Source organism: Nothoprocta perdicaria, unplaced genomic scaffold (assembly GCF_003342845.1).
Source record: "Nothoprocta perdicaria isolate Ctin4 unplaced genomic scaffold, notPer1 scaffold_134, whole genome shotgun sequence".
In the NCBI taxonomy this organism is placed as follows: Eukaryota; Metazoa; Chordata; class Aves; order Tinamiformes; family Tinamidae; genus Nothoprocta; species Nothoprocta perdicaria.
This window is the reverse complement of record NW_020454472.1, coordinates 802,455-817,973: the sequence shown is the minus strand read 5'-3', so window position 1 is coordinate 817,973 and position 15,519 is coordinate 802,455. Positions and strand designations below refer to the sequence as shown.

General features: G+C 42.7%; 1 protein-coding gene across 2 annotated transcripts in view; it reads right to left on the bottom strand.

Annotated features, from left to right (window-relative positions):
- The window catches only part of RDH10 (retinol dehydrogenase 10), a 25,071-nt gene that overhangs the window by 8,614 nt on the left and 938 nt on the right, over window positions 1-15,519 (bottom strand). The window contains exons 2-3 of one of the 2 annotated variants that reach the window (XM_026033852.1): window positions 15,205-15,451; window positions 14,821-15,059 (exon numbers count right to left, since the gene is read on the bottom strand). In XM_026033852.1, the coding sequence (XP_025889637.1) occupies window positions 14,821-15,059; window positions 15,205-15,256 (291 nt within the window). In that variant the 5' untranslated portion in view covers window positions 15,257-15,451. Of the gene's footprint in view, window positions 1-14,820; window positions 15,060-15,204; window positions 15,511-15,519 lie in introns of those variants that run through there. The other variant, XM_026033851.1, reaches the window with a different exon arrangement.

Genomic DNA, 15,519 nt, shown 5'->3' with positions numbered 1-15,519 from the left:
AAAAAAAAAAAAAAAAAAAAAAAAAAAAAAAAAAAAAAAAAAAAAAAAAAAATCAGAAGATACCAAACAAGAAATGTGATACTGCCCATCCAAAGCATTAAAGGTCATGAACCAGGTCCCCCAAATAATCCAAACTGACTGAGGTGATTTAATTAAACTATCTGCTTTCTGGTTTGACCCTTTAGGTTTCAGTTTTATCTCTGTCAGCTGCAGCAGACAACATTTAAATAAAACACATAAGTATTTAGAGTCAGAGCTATGTCTTTTATTAATGATGGAAGTAACATTTTTCAACAATGAAGAAAAAAGCATAGTAGATGAAAAAAACTGCACTGCAATGAATCAGTGTGAGGAATGAGGAAAAGATATGCAGTAGTGCACATTAAGAAAAAAGCAGCTAAGCATCCTTTTCATGTTCAGAACTAGCTTTAAACAAATTCCCCCAAACAAAAAGCACTGTACAAACAAAACACTTTTTTAATCTGCAGAAGAGTTTAGATAGAGCAGCCAAGTAAGGACAAAATTCCCTTTGGATAGAATGTATGAAACTAGAAAAGGGGAAAACTAACTTGAAAAAAATAAGTTTTGGGGGGTCTTAAAACCATTCCTAATATTCTATGCAATTTCATTCATACTTCTAAATACACTGGTAAGAATGAACTATGCCCAGCAGCCGTAACCAAATGGGTACTTCATGTGCACGCAGCTTTGCTGACTTATTTCTAACAAGTGTGAAACTGGACAGGCATTTACATGTCACTTCATAGCTTTCGTAATCTGTTCTCAACATTTTGGTTTACGGCAAATTAACTTCTAACAGTCTAGCACTTCTTCCCTCCCCTTCCCCAAATTCTTTAGTTCCATTCTTAATGAAACAGAACTCAAAAGATTGTGCAACACAAAGAGCAGCACAGCTGCAATGTCAAGACAAATTAGTCTAAATACAGCAAATGAGAATATGAAGAAATACTGTTTGGGAAAGTGATTTTTTAAATTAAGTTTTGGATTAATTATTCTTAAAGTAGAAAGCAAGCATCCAGAGAAAACAACATTAGCTGTACGCAGCTCAGGACAATGAATACTGAATGCAGGAGGCACAATGTGGGAAAGGACGTGCTACCTCGTATTTACAGGATTGCCTTCTTAAAGAAGCAAATAAGGCAGGCAACATATAAGGTCCTTTAAGTCTGTTTGTCAATACAGTCATCTTTTCATACTTTCTTGCTTTCCACCAATCCTCAACAGTCCTCTTAAACTATTTGAATAGTGTGAGATGCTTTACTGAAAACAGGAATTCCTTTATGCCAAAGAAATGGCTCTYATTTTCCATACCTTGGGGATGGAGTGTGGTTATCTTTAACAGGCTGCTCAGCAGACATGGGTGTTTACACCTATTTACAGGCTATTCCTGACTGCCACGGCAGCCAACTGGATGGCTGTATAAAGGCGTGCGATGCTTTGCTCACCATGCCCTCTGCTTTCTCTTCATGTTAAACACCATTTAGCCAGACTCAGGAGTCAGAATTTGGGATTAGTCACATGAGACCCATCTGGCAACTATGGCAGTGCCTGGAACTCCAGTGGAGATAAGAGCCTGCTCCTTTTGTGCTTGCGGGTCATATAGCTACCATCACCAGCACCTGATAAATGAAGGGTGGTTTTGCTTAAAATTCAAGTTATATCCTCTCTGTCTCAACAGAAGCATTCAGCATTCCTTCTTTCCCATTCTTCCTCAGGGAAAACAGCAGCCCACATTGCAGGTTTTCCTACTTCCGTGCAGGGGAGGAAGCAGCCACTTACCTCCAAATGAAATGTAAAAATTACCATGCGTCCCAGTTTCTCTTTCTATCCCAATATCAGGGAAGAAAGGCAAGAAGCTCTGATAAGAGACTTCTAACTCCTCTGCATACAGGCTGTGGCAGGCTTGCTTCAAAGTAGATTTGCCCCAGCCAGCTATAAAAGTACTACTGCATTAGTCTGTGTTAAAAAATGAGATGCCAGAAAGGCAGAAACACCCACATTGAGCYTACTGGTAAACGTACTGAAATTGTTTTCAGGTATGGTCACACAGCCCAGCTTAATTCAGAAGACAAGCACTTTAGATCTCATACTGTCACAAGCCTGGGTTTGGATGTTATTTTCYCTCCTGGCTATTTTGTTTGGTTCCAATCATCACCAAGCTAATAACCTGTCATTTGTATTGTCATCTCAATAGCTTTTTTTTCGCTGTATTATTTCCACATCCTTTTTGAATGCACTGTATAAGCATCTCAAATATTAGCATTATTTAACTATTATTTTAAGATGAGATTAGTAACTGTGCTAAGGCTGTACTATTTGAACATTAGGGAGAACACAGCACATAGACCATGGTGCCATCAGGAATGGAGTGACCAGAGAAGGTGCCAGAGTCCACAACTACTGTTGATTTTGCCAGGAAAAGGGACCACATGTCCCTTGACTTCAAAGGAGTTCASATGTCTCTGTTGACTGTGTTCAAGAATTGCAGGGCCCTCTAACTAGTTAGTCACTAGTTAAGTAAATATTTACAAATAATTGCAAATTGATACCATTTTGATCATCAATTGCTATTCTCAGTAACCCATGATGAGGGGAAAAAAAAAGTCTTATTAAAGTAATTAAAAGTAATACAATGTCAAATACACACATACAAACTCACACCCAAGCATTTCTCTTGATTGCTTATGGGTCTACCCAGATCCTTCTGGGGCAGAAAGGATCAGGAGATGCCTGTGACCTTTCCTTAAACCACGCTTCCATAGACAGCTCTATTGGAAACATGAAAGGAAACTATTTGAAGATTGCCCTCAAGTGTGCCCGCTGCAGGCCCTGTCTTCAAAAAAAGCCAAACCTCCCAATATTTCACTGCAAAAGGAGTTTCTTAGTTATTTAGCGCCTGTCACAACCTTCAGTTTCCCACCAAAGCTTTATTTGGCCTCCACATAAAAACCTACTGTTTTGAGGTCACRGGGATTCCTTTAATACTCAACTGTAACAGCAGTTAATGCTTAACATACCTGCACAGTCATATTGCTGTAGTTGCCTTGCAACTAGAAGCTCATGAAAAGCATGATGGACTTAAGCAGAAGTCTAGAATGATGACAGGTCACAAGGAAGCAAAGCCACAGACGTGCACACTGACACTTCCTATGGCCTACATTTGGGGATAGGGTGAAACTARAGATAAGGTCTATCCAGGCTGAGAGGTGAAGGCAACAAAGAACATAGCCTAAAGAATTAAGTCACAACAAAAGACAGCATCAGTTAGAGTTGTACTTTGTCTACAGAAGAGAAATAAGCATCCTCTCTCCCGCACCACACTGTATGAAATATATTTTAAGTATACAGAAGTATACCTTTTTCCTTTTTTTTTTTTTTTTTTTTTTTTTAAAGCAGGAGCTATTGAGTTTGTTTTACTTCCTTGCCAATTCACGTCAGTGATTTATATTGCAGTTTTCTTCTCCCTCATGACAGGTCCCTACACAAAAGCTCCCGCTTGAGAAGAGGCACACTCAGCCAGCTGAAAGCATCAAAGATGTCCAAACCTAGGTTAAGTCTTATTTTGAAGTTTGTCAGCGTGTGAAGTTTTAGTAGTACCTAAGTACTACTAAAGTAGTAGTGAATGGCATTATTCAGATATTTAAGAACAAATATGTTGCAGTCCAAATTTGCACGACCACATTATTTGGTATTTGTGGTATTTCAAGTTTACTCACAAAATTCAGTTTTCAGTACTCATAGTCACCATTGTTTCCTGCAAACGCCTCTCGCTGCAGTAGTTCCTCTTACATTGAGTAAACTCATGTTGAGAATATCCAAGGAAAACTGAAACTGAATTAAGTAGTTTCCTTGATCAAACTCAGTGCCACAAAGATGTTTACAATGGGCAGACAGTAAAGATAAGATAAGTAATGCTATTCAAAAATCACAGGAAACTAATACCACTAGTTATCTCTCAAACATTAATCATTGATTCCCATTCTTTACTACTAGAAGTAATTAGGCCATGTTTAAGGAGGCTGAATACAGCCTGGCTAAGTTGTCTTTTGTATATTTTATTACAAGGTTTAGGTGAAAAGGGGCTGTGGTCTGCAGAGAGTGGAATATGAAAGTGCTTTGAAAAGGACGAGGCAACTGCCATGGCTGTTACAATCAATATGTCACTGCATTGTCCCCTCTTCTTTTATTTTCTTTTTAAATATCTTCCATTTCTTGTGATCTTACCCCAAACTGTGCAAATAGAAGAGTGGAGTTTAAAAAAAGAAAAAAAAAATCCCCATGCAGTCCTGTGAATGCCAAGCAAGTTCTCGAGAACACTACTTAAGTAATAGAATTTCTGCTTCAGAAACTTTCTTCCTGAGAATCAGAGGGGAAAGTTGTCATTACCCAAGACTTTGCATGGGCTAATGCTATTCAGACTCTCTGTTGCTCTACACAGAGCGTTTTTGCTTTCACCACCAACACAACACTCAAATCTGGAGTGCTCCTTTCCCTAGGGCAGGGATTTATAGACATCCAACAGCCCAAAGGCTGTTGGACTAATTCCTCCTTAAGGAGGTGGCTGTCCTGCTTAGGGAGAYGCTACTTCACGTGCTTTCCAGGGACGAGGAGGTTGAGGCATCCAAGCTGAGCTGCACTTGCTAATTCTGTGTCAGTGAGGGGAAGCTAGAGCTTGTACACAGCTGCCATGCAGTCTCCTTTTTGCTCCTAAGGTATCTCATCATCTTTTCTCCTGAGAGAAAAGAGATTTTAGGTTTAAAAGCTTATGAAGTTACTCCTACCATCAGATGTCAAAGCTGCCCTGTCAAGTCTGATCTTCCTATGGACCAGATCTTTCTAWTTTTGTAGAAGCATCTCATATGTGCCTTGTCTGCGTTAAACACGTTCCTGTCTGTACTAGAGTACATGCACACCAACCTGTTCACTTTCAGCTATGCTGGCAGGTGCTGCTTTGCTGATGTATAGTTGCTTAATATAAATGCAATGGCATATACCATTGCTTAAGTCACTCATGGTATACTCAGGCCTCTTCACTTTTTGCAATTAATTTTTGATTTCATGTGCTWTGAAAACTCCCGCACTTTCAGCTCTCGAGGCAAGAATGCAAACTCCTCCTCTTGCAGACTGACCCACTCATAAGCCAGTAGAGACCTTGCATTTTTTGTCCCTCCATTACAGGCAAGTTTTTTTAAATTCAGAAAAGTCTTGACTCACTGGACCAGATGCCAATTCCTTTGCCAGTTTTCTTCTGCGTTGCCCCTATAGAGGCTCTTGCCTGAAATAAGCCACCCTGCTCTGCTCGGCACGGTGTCAGTTCTGCCCCAACTCTTTTTCTGGTCTAAAGTCCTACCAGAACTTTAGGGGAAGGCCCCTAGTTCAATATCTTGCAGAAATAACATTTTCAGTAGGGTCACAAAAACAAACAAGACTGTGATGCTCCCATCTTCAAAAAAAAGAAAAACAAAAAAAAAACCCCAAATCTCATGCTCCCACCCACACTAAATGCCCTTTGGTGCCTCCACCTCCTCACCAGCACTTTGGGGTGGCTGAGTTGCAACTGTTTCAAATTAAAGGCTGGATGGAAGGGTCAGTCTTGACAGGAGCAAGGAGCAGGGTGAGGACAGTCCCTCTGCACAGCGGGGCAGCACAGAAGGGCAGAACAGGCACCACCTGTAATGTATGTGTTGCTAGCTTGGCATTTAGAATCCATATCTAAAGGTAGGAGGGATCGATAGGATGCATGAAAACATGGTTAGAAGCCTATTGGAGGCCCAGTCTGTCTCCTGCCTCATCYTACCCATCCTTTCTTCATCCTTCACATCATCCCATCCTGCACAGAAATATCAGTTTGTTTCCTTAAGTTTCCTCTCTGCTTGGGGCTGGCATGACAGCTTGAACGCATTGATCAGTACCTCTCCCCTCCTTCCTTCCAGGTTTAAATGCTCCAGGAATATAACCTTAATATAGTTTATGTAGAAATATCCGTTATCTGCTTATACCAGAGTGATCAAACTTSACATCCAATTCCTCTATTACTCTGCAGTGATACAGGCAAAATTGAGGCTGTATAATTTAAGGCTTCAATTAATCAGTACTTTGTTTGCAAGCAGATTTCATTTTAATAACACACWTTTCCAAACAGATAGCAGAAGCTTAGACCCATTTTTGTGGCACCACGCTTGCACAGATGCACGTTCCTTTGGCATCCCTGGAGCTACCCCCACCAAACTCTTATTGCTGTCTGGGTAGACCGCTCAGGGATGAGGTCCCAACCTGCATATACCAAGCAGCAAACTCAGCATTAGAGTTTGCTGGTCAAGTGATGCAGGAAGGTAACACTGGGCTACTCCTTCCAGCCGCARCTTTCAGCCCCGTTGGAGTGCCTGGAGATCCTGCTTTGTTTATGTGCTGGCAAATGGCTCCCGAAGGGATTTGTAGCATTTCAGAGCTGTGTTGACAGCCGAGTAACAAACACATTAAGGCCCTCACCTTCATTAGCACGAGCTTGTAGCAAATGTCAACCATTTGGAGAGCAGTTATTTATTGCCGGCTATTTGATAATCCTGACAAAAATTAAAACATTCAGCTATGAGTCAGTGAGAAAGGCACCCAGCAAAGTCATTTTCCAATTGCTATTAGATAAGGGCTCAGAATATTCTGTTCAACAAATAAGAACGCAATCCAACTTTTTAGTAGACATTTTCTTCAGCTTAGTCATCCTCCTGAATATTTTGTAATACATCATATTTTAGTCTGCATCTTTCCAAAAAATTACTAGAGAACTAAACTGTCAGAAGCGCTTATGGAAAATATTAAGTCATGCTTCATTTTTTAAGATTTATGTAACCCACTTTTCAAGAAGTGGCTAAGCAGGAAAAAAAAAGACTCTCTCAAGTTCTAGATACCTTAAAGCCAATACTTTCACAGCTCCATGACTCCTTATAGTATTTGCATGCAGGAGAAAGCTGAGTCACTTTACACATCCTACTAAATTTAGTCACTGAATCATTGTTTTAGATTAATTACCTTATAATAAAGAAGGTAATGTTGCCAACACTGAACAAGTGACAAAAGGCACAGGATTAGAAGTTTCCCTTTTCACACAATTTACTGATAATAGAAAAAAAGGCATAAGATATTACAGCTGAATGGAGGTTTAACTTTAAATGTGCCTAGGAAGTAATTAAACTGTAGAAGACTCCAACTGACTATAAAGTAGCTCTCACTGAAAAGCGACATTTTTAAGACATAGAGCTTGGAGGCTTTTCAAGAAACAGACTGTGGTTGGCAATACCTCTACGTGCTCTCCCGAGGGGAAAGAGACAAAGTCTTACCACATAACCTTTCACTTCATAAGCCAAAAGCTAAAAAGACTCAAATCTCCAGCTAACAGCCACCAAGAGGGTGGCTAATACAGCTTCAGCTTTTAAAGCTTTTACTTGCACAGGCCATATAGCCCGACACCAGCAAGCCACTCACTTTCCCAGAGAAAGAGTTCACCTTCTCTTTCAAAGCAGGAGAAAACACCTTCCTTTCCTTGTCTCTTGCTAGTTCCCCTCAAGCTGAAATGCAGCTACAGCCCGTTTTTTCCATAGTCAAACAGCATTAGTACAGCTGACTTGCAGAGAAGACCCACACTGCAACAGCCACAGAGATCACTGCTTTCCACTGCACGTAACAACAGTCACGGTACCGGTACAAGGTGGCAGGCTAGAGCTGCTAATGCAACTACACGAAGGTATTTGCTGTGCTGAGAAGATTGACCTACCTTTAGCTAAGAGTTTTTATAGAACGCACAATTAAAAGAGTGTTTTGTGTCAAAACTGCTTTGTTGCATTCAGGCTGCAGTGGCAGATTTGCTGTGGATAAGAAGCACTTGGGATTGCTCTGCTACCTGGAGCTTTGGCATTCTCATAGGAGCCTCTCCATGAAGGCCAGAAAGGCCTCTCCTGGATGGCCAGAAAGGTCCTGTTCACCACTGCCTGGCTTTCTTCCGTCCCTCCTCCAGAAGGATGAGCCACTTCTGGTCTCCAAACTGAGAAAGACTTGGCCAAGAGCAATGATGGGTTTTCCTCTTCACTCTCCYGGCAGGTTGGCTGAAGTGCCTCACCCGAGGATCACAAGGAGAAGGCTCCCACCCGGCAGCTTGGAGCACCTTGAATTTTCACAGTAAGTCAAAGACCTCAGACACGTTTCTACTGAGCACGTGCTCAACTGCTGGCACAAAGGGAGCACTGGAGAGGCCGTCACACAAGTTCAAACAGATGGCAGAAGCGCCCCATCTCGGGGCCCATTTGGGTGCAGAATTCAGCAGCAAAACCAACTTGAATTTCAAAAGGCTCACGCTAGGACAGGCACCTCTGCGCCACAGCTGTGCCCGCATTCCTGGCCCTGCAAGGCCCTCCCACTGAAGTCAGGAGAGCTCACCCATGTCAAGTGTTAATTTGGCTGCCATATAAATCATTACACAAGTGTAATTATTTACATGAACAAATTGGTCATTCAGAAGCTTAAGCACAGATGTAACTCCCCCCACACACTACTTRTGACACTAGTAGTGTCACACTGGCTCTTCTAACTCAACCCAAAAATCATGATTGTACCCGTTCATGCCTATTCTTGTACACAGCTACTTTTAAAAAGACCATTTACAGACTAAAACGCTTTAGAGCTCAGGGAAAAGCTGAGCCTCGCACCTAGATCTGTTTCTGTGGACAGAAACCTTTATTATCTTTYGCAGAAGACAGATGGGTCTCAATAACTCAATTTTAGCACCAGCAGAACAGCCAGAAACCTTTAAAGGCTGGGGAGAAAGGTTAACTACGAGCGCGAGGCTCTGGCTCTCGCAGAGAGCACCACAGAAAGGCCAAGTGCTACAGAGAGGTAACAAAGACATCCCCTCCCCCCGAAAAGAAACCCCGAAGCAAAACCAAAGCATGAGAAATCAGGAAAGAATAATACTTAGCAGCTGATAAAGATAAAAGTAGAAGAGATAAAAAGTGCAGCGCTAAAAATGGCAGGGATGGTGCTAGAAAACACAACATTCGTCTTTCCTCAACCTGTCTAGCCGGAGTAATTGATGACACTGAGCTAAGGAGAAGGTGCTAACTCAGAGCTCAATTAAGGCACGTCTTGGGCAATGGCAAAAGCCTTTGCGTTAGCAGGACACTCAGCTACACCATAATTAGGAGTATTTTTACCCTATATTTGAACATACAAGCAGGTTCTGGAAGTCATCTTCCCAAAACTTGCTACAATCACTTAGTTAYTAAAGAGGTAATAATGGAGGAAAGTCTCGTTAATAAATCCACACTTCTTGGAAAAACAAGGGCAGATTTTGTCTACAGATAAGAAGTTTTGCAATTCTGAATTCCATCACACTTTGTTACCCCCTTGCTCTCCTAACTTGCCCAGGACAAGAAAAGGCTGCAGTGAAGCTGAATTGCCACTGAAATGGCAAAGACTCCAGCTCCAGCCAAGGCTTTCCTGCCCCCACCATCTCCTCACAACTAACACCACAATATCAAACCAAAGCCTGCACAGAAGTTTTTCCTTATTTGTTTGGCCTAACTCATTCCCTAAGAAGGAGGAATTTAATCATCACACTGATCACTTGAAGAGATTACCAATCCTGAAAGGATATGCTTTGCTGACAGGTTTCTAACCCTTAAAAATAGCTCCAGGAGACTGAGGAACCAGTTACTGCAACTTCCTTACCTCTGTAGGCTACACTGCAGTTTCAGCCCTATTTTAGAAGGCTCTTGAATCGCAAGCCACTGCTAGTTGACTAATGCTGCAAATCATTTTCAGGTAGTTGGAACAGTCTTGGTTTGTTCTCCTCAAGGCAAATCCCTTCCCCTAGCAGATTTCATAATCCTCTGAAAAGGATTCTTGGTTTTCCCTACACTTTCCAAGCTTCAGTCAGACAGAGTAGCACAAGGAAGTAACTGGCTCATCACATGGCAGCAACATCGTCCTGGGCACTGACCTCCCAGCAACAAACAAGCCACGAGTCAACACTGTTTTTTTTTTTTTTTTTTTCCAAATCACTATTAAATGGGCCAAGAGCCCAAGTTCCAAGCACCTTTCAAGCGAATCAGGAAACTGATTTCCAAAGTATGTTTGAGTATTGCAAAAGATAGACCCTAACTGTGACACTGTAGGCCAGACATTTTGAGTTGTCCCTTCAGATTTGTTAGTAGAGCCCAAAAGAACAAACCTAAACAACAGCAACAACAAAAATCATCAATTTAATCACACAGGTAGAAAAGAGAGCACTACCCATGGATAGAACTGCTATTTGAACAAAAAAAAAGGTCAGTCATCTCCAGCATGCACATAAAATCCACATTTTTTGTTTTTGCGGATTCGTGGAAATGCACTATACAGCAAGCTACACCAAAAAATGTGCTGCCCAGGGTTATCCCACTGGTGGCACGTAGGTGGAGGCATTTTATAAAGAAGTGTTAGTTTTGATGACACTTTCTAGATGGCATGTATGCAGTTGAGCTTAAACTTGAGTTAATTCATTCTTAAAGTTTTTTCTTTGTTCTTTTTAAATAAGTAATAATACTCCAAAGACTTGAATGTTAAGCTTTGCAACTGAACTTACGGGACTTGAGATACATTATTTTGAATTCTCAATCAATTAAAGCAGCTAACTCCACTTGTCCAAAACACGAGATATATTTATGTGGCATCTCAACAGAATACTGTTGCCTCTAGATAGTGGCATAGGTATTAAGATGCTAGACATGAAGCCAAAAAACATAACAAACTTGTGTGCCAACAGTCTATACAAGATTTTGCTGGTAATAATACATGATCTGAAACTAATTTGTTGCATTGAGTATGTAGACCCACTYGTTTACATCAGAAGAGCCATTTTCACATTTAAACTACCCAAAGTGCAGCTATTACAGAACTTGAGAGAACACAAATCTTTTCAAGATCAAAAGTATAACACAGTAACAAGAGGTATGACACTTCCCAAGGCTTTAGCAAGCCCTTTAGTCTAAACTCACAGCAATTACTGTACACACACACACACACACAGAAAAAAAAAAGTTTGTTTTATTGATTCATTCATCTTGCATTCAGGATTTTTGTTTTTCTTTCCGGGCACTTATATTGCCTAACTTTCTAAGTTATTTCTTGAATCGTAATTCCTCCTGTATTCTATATTTCTCTTGCCCTATGTTAATTTTTAAGGTGCCTAGAAAGTTTTCAAGGAAGACCTGCACAACTAAATGCATATGCAAAGCTTCACAGACTGAGCAGCCTGCAGGTGAATGCAACGGGGCTGCTCTGAGTAACAGAGCTGCACTCACAGTCTGGGCCCTGGTCTTTCTCTGCGTGTCTGAAGCTTCCCACAGATGCAGCTGAATGCTTTTGCTTCCCCCTTTTGGCAAGTTGAAGGGAAAACTCATCTAGAGAGAAGAGCCTGAAAGTTGCAAGGTTTAGAGGGTCCACATGGCAAGGAAATGCAGAGGCAATCCCACTGTTCTCTCAAGGCTGGACCCTGCAGCTCTCTTGTACAGAGGGTCCTTCCCACCAGAGGCAGCAGCACCTGGACAGTCCCACCACACAGTGAGTCCCAGCCAACCTGCAGGCCTAGAAGGCAGTGACGGTGAGTTTGCTGCTGCTGCTTTGTGGTACTAATCCTACCTGAAAGCAGCAATATTCTTCCCAAAGTCACAGGTGAAAAGAGGATACAAGCATTTAAAGCAACCCCAAAGCAATATTTTATTATGTAGTTTTATGTCATCTCATGACATGTCAATCAGTATACTGATAACTCAATTAAACTTTCTTGCAAAAGTACAAGTTACAGTAAGAAAAACTCAGTTCTCCTGTCTCAATTGAGGGTTCAACAGCCAAATCTTGTACTGTGCCTTTAGTTCCAAAATCCAAATCCTGACATATCTTAGGCTAAGAACAGCCTCAGTAGTCTGCAAAAGAGCAGTTTCAATGGCTGATAATAAGTACAACCAAATAAATTATTATTCTTGCGACAGACTGGCAGGAAGGATAATGTTACATTACTAGCCACGCAGTTTTATGTATCTGTGAACTACAGTAAGCCAGGGCAGGCTTGTTTTAAGCTGGGAATGGATTTCACCCCTGTGTTTTCAATATCAGAAGCATTCAAATTATCACAGCATGAAATAACAGGTTTTTAATACTGCGATGCGTTTTATGCTGTGGAAATTGCTACATGATGCAGTGGTGACATGTTTATATAGAGCACTCATAGAAAGGATTATATAAATCATGGCTGTCAGCAAAATGGAAAGCATCTGTTTAGGCTGTGGCACGCTGCTAGGGCTCCCTTTCCTGCCGCTCGCTCGGTGACACGGTGCAGAGCCCAGCTGGGAGCCCAGGGGACAGGCAGGGCAGGGACAGGCTTTTGTTTCCCCACGTGCTGCTGGAGCTGGGCAGCTCTCACCCTGTAGCTGCTACCATCACTTCACCTGCATCATCCTGCACGGAGAGCAGCCCAGCAATCCTGTCCCACAGGTTTCCAGGGAATGATACTAAAGGCCCGTTTTATTCATTTATATAGAAGTATATTACATATGAGTAATGCTTGAAGGAAAAGCTTCCCTTGTTATATGGGGGCTGAGGGAGAGAAGATGACAAGCCACCCACCACAAAACAAAAGCACAGACACCTAACTGCTGAAGCAATGTTATTCAGGAGATCTGTGTATTTACAAAATCCATTTACAGCTTCTTTTGGATGAAACACCCTCCAAGAATAGTTAAAAGTCTACATAATGCTCTAGAGTATTAGCTTTGCTTTTGGACCACCAGTTTAGCTGACACAGAAAAGTCTAGTTGTAAAAGACTTCACACATCTAGACACATTGTTCTACTTAAGCCAGTACTGACTTACACACACACAAAAAAATTATTGGCTTTGAATCAGCTGATTCAGATGGTATCTTATGAATTAAGTACTTTGATTTTTAATAGAAGTCCACCCACTTTTGGTCAAGTCAACCTTTTCTGAGATCAGGAAGGGGAAGACAAGGAAGAAATGCTTTACCTACCGCAAGAAAATAAATAGAAAGAAAAAGCAAGGCAGGACACAGACTCTGTGGGAAGTGTACACATGAGCATAGAAAGGGTGTTCAGTGCTCCTCAGAAGCTTAAGCCAAGATCAAGCTCCAAAAAGCTACTGTTAATCTGAACTGTGGAGATTCTATGTATTATCTCACTGAAGCCACTTTACAGTGTTATATTTAAAAAACAAATGGAATTTAATGAAAAACTCATCATAACAATCATTAGACTCCAAGTTAGTTTCTTCCTGCTGTAAGAGATTGGATATACAGAGAGTGCTTTAAAAAGGTCCCTGAAACAATGTTATAAATGTGTGATTTGCGCCCGAGGGAAGAACAGCTGGAGAATTTAGGATCCTCCCATATTTTAATTCAGAGTGATGTCAGAGTCCTTGGAAGCTTTGTCAATTCTGCATTTATAGCACATCAGTAAGTCCCTGAAACTAGCGCATATCTCTGTTAGAGCATCAGCTTGGCCGTTAAAGCAGAACAAGCAGAACTTTGGGTTGCTAAAAGAAATCACACAAGACTTCTCAGAGGTTTTGAAGTTGCCTTAAAATTACTTGCAAAGTTAAAAAAAAAAGTTTTTGAACACAGTCTCATGTGCACCAGAGTTTACACACGCTCTCAGCAAGCTTTACAATACATTGGAAAAAGAGGCTGCTCTGCCATTAAGTGTCTCATGGTGCAGATTTGAAGGGGCTCCTTTAGGGTTATGGAACAACATTTAACTTCATGTTAAAAAGTTAYGTTTGGGAGGCCCTTTTAAGTCTTGAGCACAGAACATTTTATAAAGTTTTATTATCAAACATAAGAAGAGCCAGAGAAGGCTTAAGTGGGAGTATATTTGAGATTGCTTAATCCTTTGATTGTTATGCAAGTRCATTTCATAACTTTATTTGAAGGACCAGAGAACAGTTTTAATACTAACAATAGGCTCAGTCTGACAGCTCAGGCTAACCCCAGCGTGCATCGTGCCCTCCCTTGGCATTCCCATTTACGTAACTCCACTACACCGGGGTTAAAAATAAAATACAGGGAAGTAAGATTTAGGTAGATGGAGAGGGTAAGATCATATAGCCCGTTTTCTTTGATTAGCATCTGTTAGCTAAAGACAACACCAACAAGATTCCACATTAAGTGTTTTCCGACTTCTACGGGCAGCCCCCAGAGAGGAAGCTACGAGGGCAAATATGCAGAATTCCTGAAAAAGTGTTTTTGGCTGGTGTTCTTGARAGTTTTCTGCCTTCTCTCCAGGCCCTCAGAGGGAACAATTTCCCTCCAGGGCAGCTCTCGCAACACCTCCAGCAGGGTTTTGGAGCCTTTCCTCAGSGAAGGGTGAGCTCTCTACTGTAACCATCACTAAAACAGTATCTTAAAGTGAAAAAGCTGGAGAGACAGCTACGGGAGGAGGGGAGGGGAAAGTCATTCATTAACAGTAGCAACCTTTAAGCAGATTCAGAGGTTACGCTTACGGAGGAATTCATACCGAGGGCTACACCAACTGGCACGAGATTTTTATACTCTGAATTCTTTGAGAAAGCTTTTGATCATTTCGATGCCAATCACTCYTGTTAATCAGAACGACATATCGAAAGCAAGAGACCTGTGAGCTCGCTAACAGARGGGAGCGAACGTAACACTAAGACAAGGAGGGTTAAGCAAGCCTTCCCCCCCGGCACAGGATTAACTGGAAGCCAGGCGGCCGCCCGAGCAAACAAGCGCCTTCTTACCCAGAAGTGCGCGTGGCAGTTGACCATCATGGTCCTCTCGATGAGCTCGTCGGGGCACTCGAGGAGGTGGTGGCCGGAGACCACGCCGGCGTTGTTCACCAGCACGGAGACCTCGCCGACCTCCTTGCGCACGCGCTCGGCCGTCGTGTAGACGTTCTCCCGCTTGCCCACGTCGCAGGTGTACGTGTAGACCTGCAAGCTGCCCTGCGGCGCCGCCTCCTTCTCCCCGTCCTCCCCAGCTGGCACGGGAGACACAAGAGACAGGGGGAAAGGGAGGCAAATGGAGTTTGCAGCTGGAGCGGAGCCCGCAGGTAGCGGCGGGCGCTCGTGTTTGCTCTGGCGTCACGGGCGCGCGGCGGCTGCCAAGGCCTTTGTGCTGCTTACCTCGCGGCGCGGCCGCGGCCTCGTCGAGCTGCCGGTAGATGTGCCGCACCATGCCCGCCGTCTCCTCGTTGCTGCGCGTGTTGATGTCCCAGAGCACGAGGAGCGCGCGGCGGCGGGCGAACTCGAGGGCGAAGAGGCGGCCCAGGCCGCTGCCCGCGCCCGTGATGAGGCACACCTGCCCCGCCACGCTCTTCTCCTTGGGCCGCACGAGCCACTTGGCRGCGGCCAGCACGAAAGCCCACAGCACCTTGAAGGTCACCACGAAGAGCTCCAGCAGGATGTTCATGATGCCGCTGCTGCCGCCCGGCGCCGCGC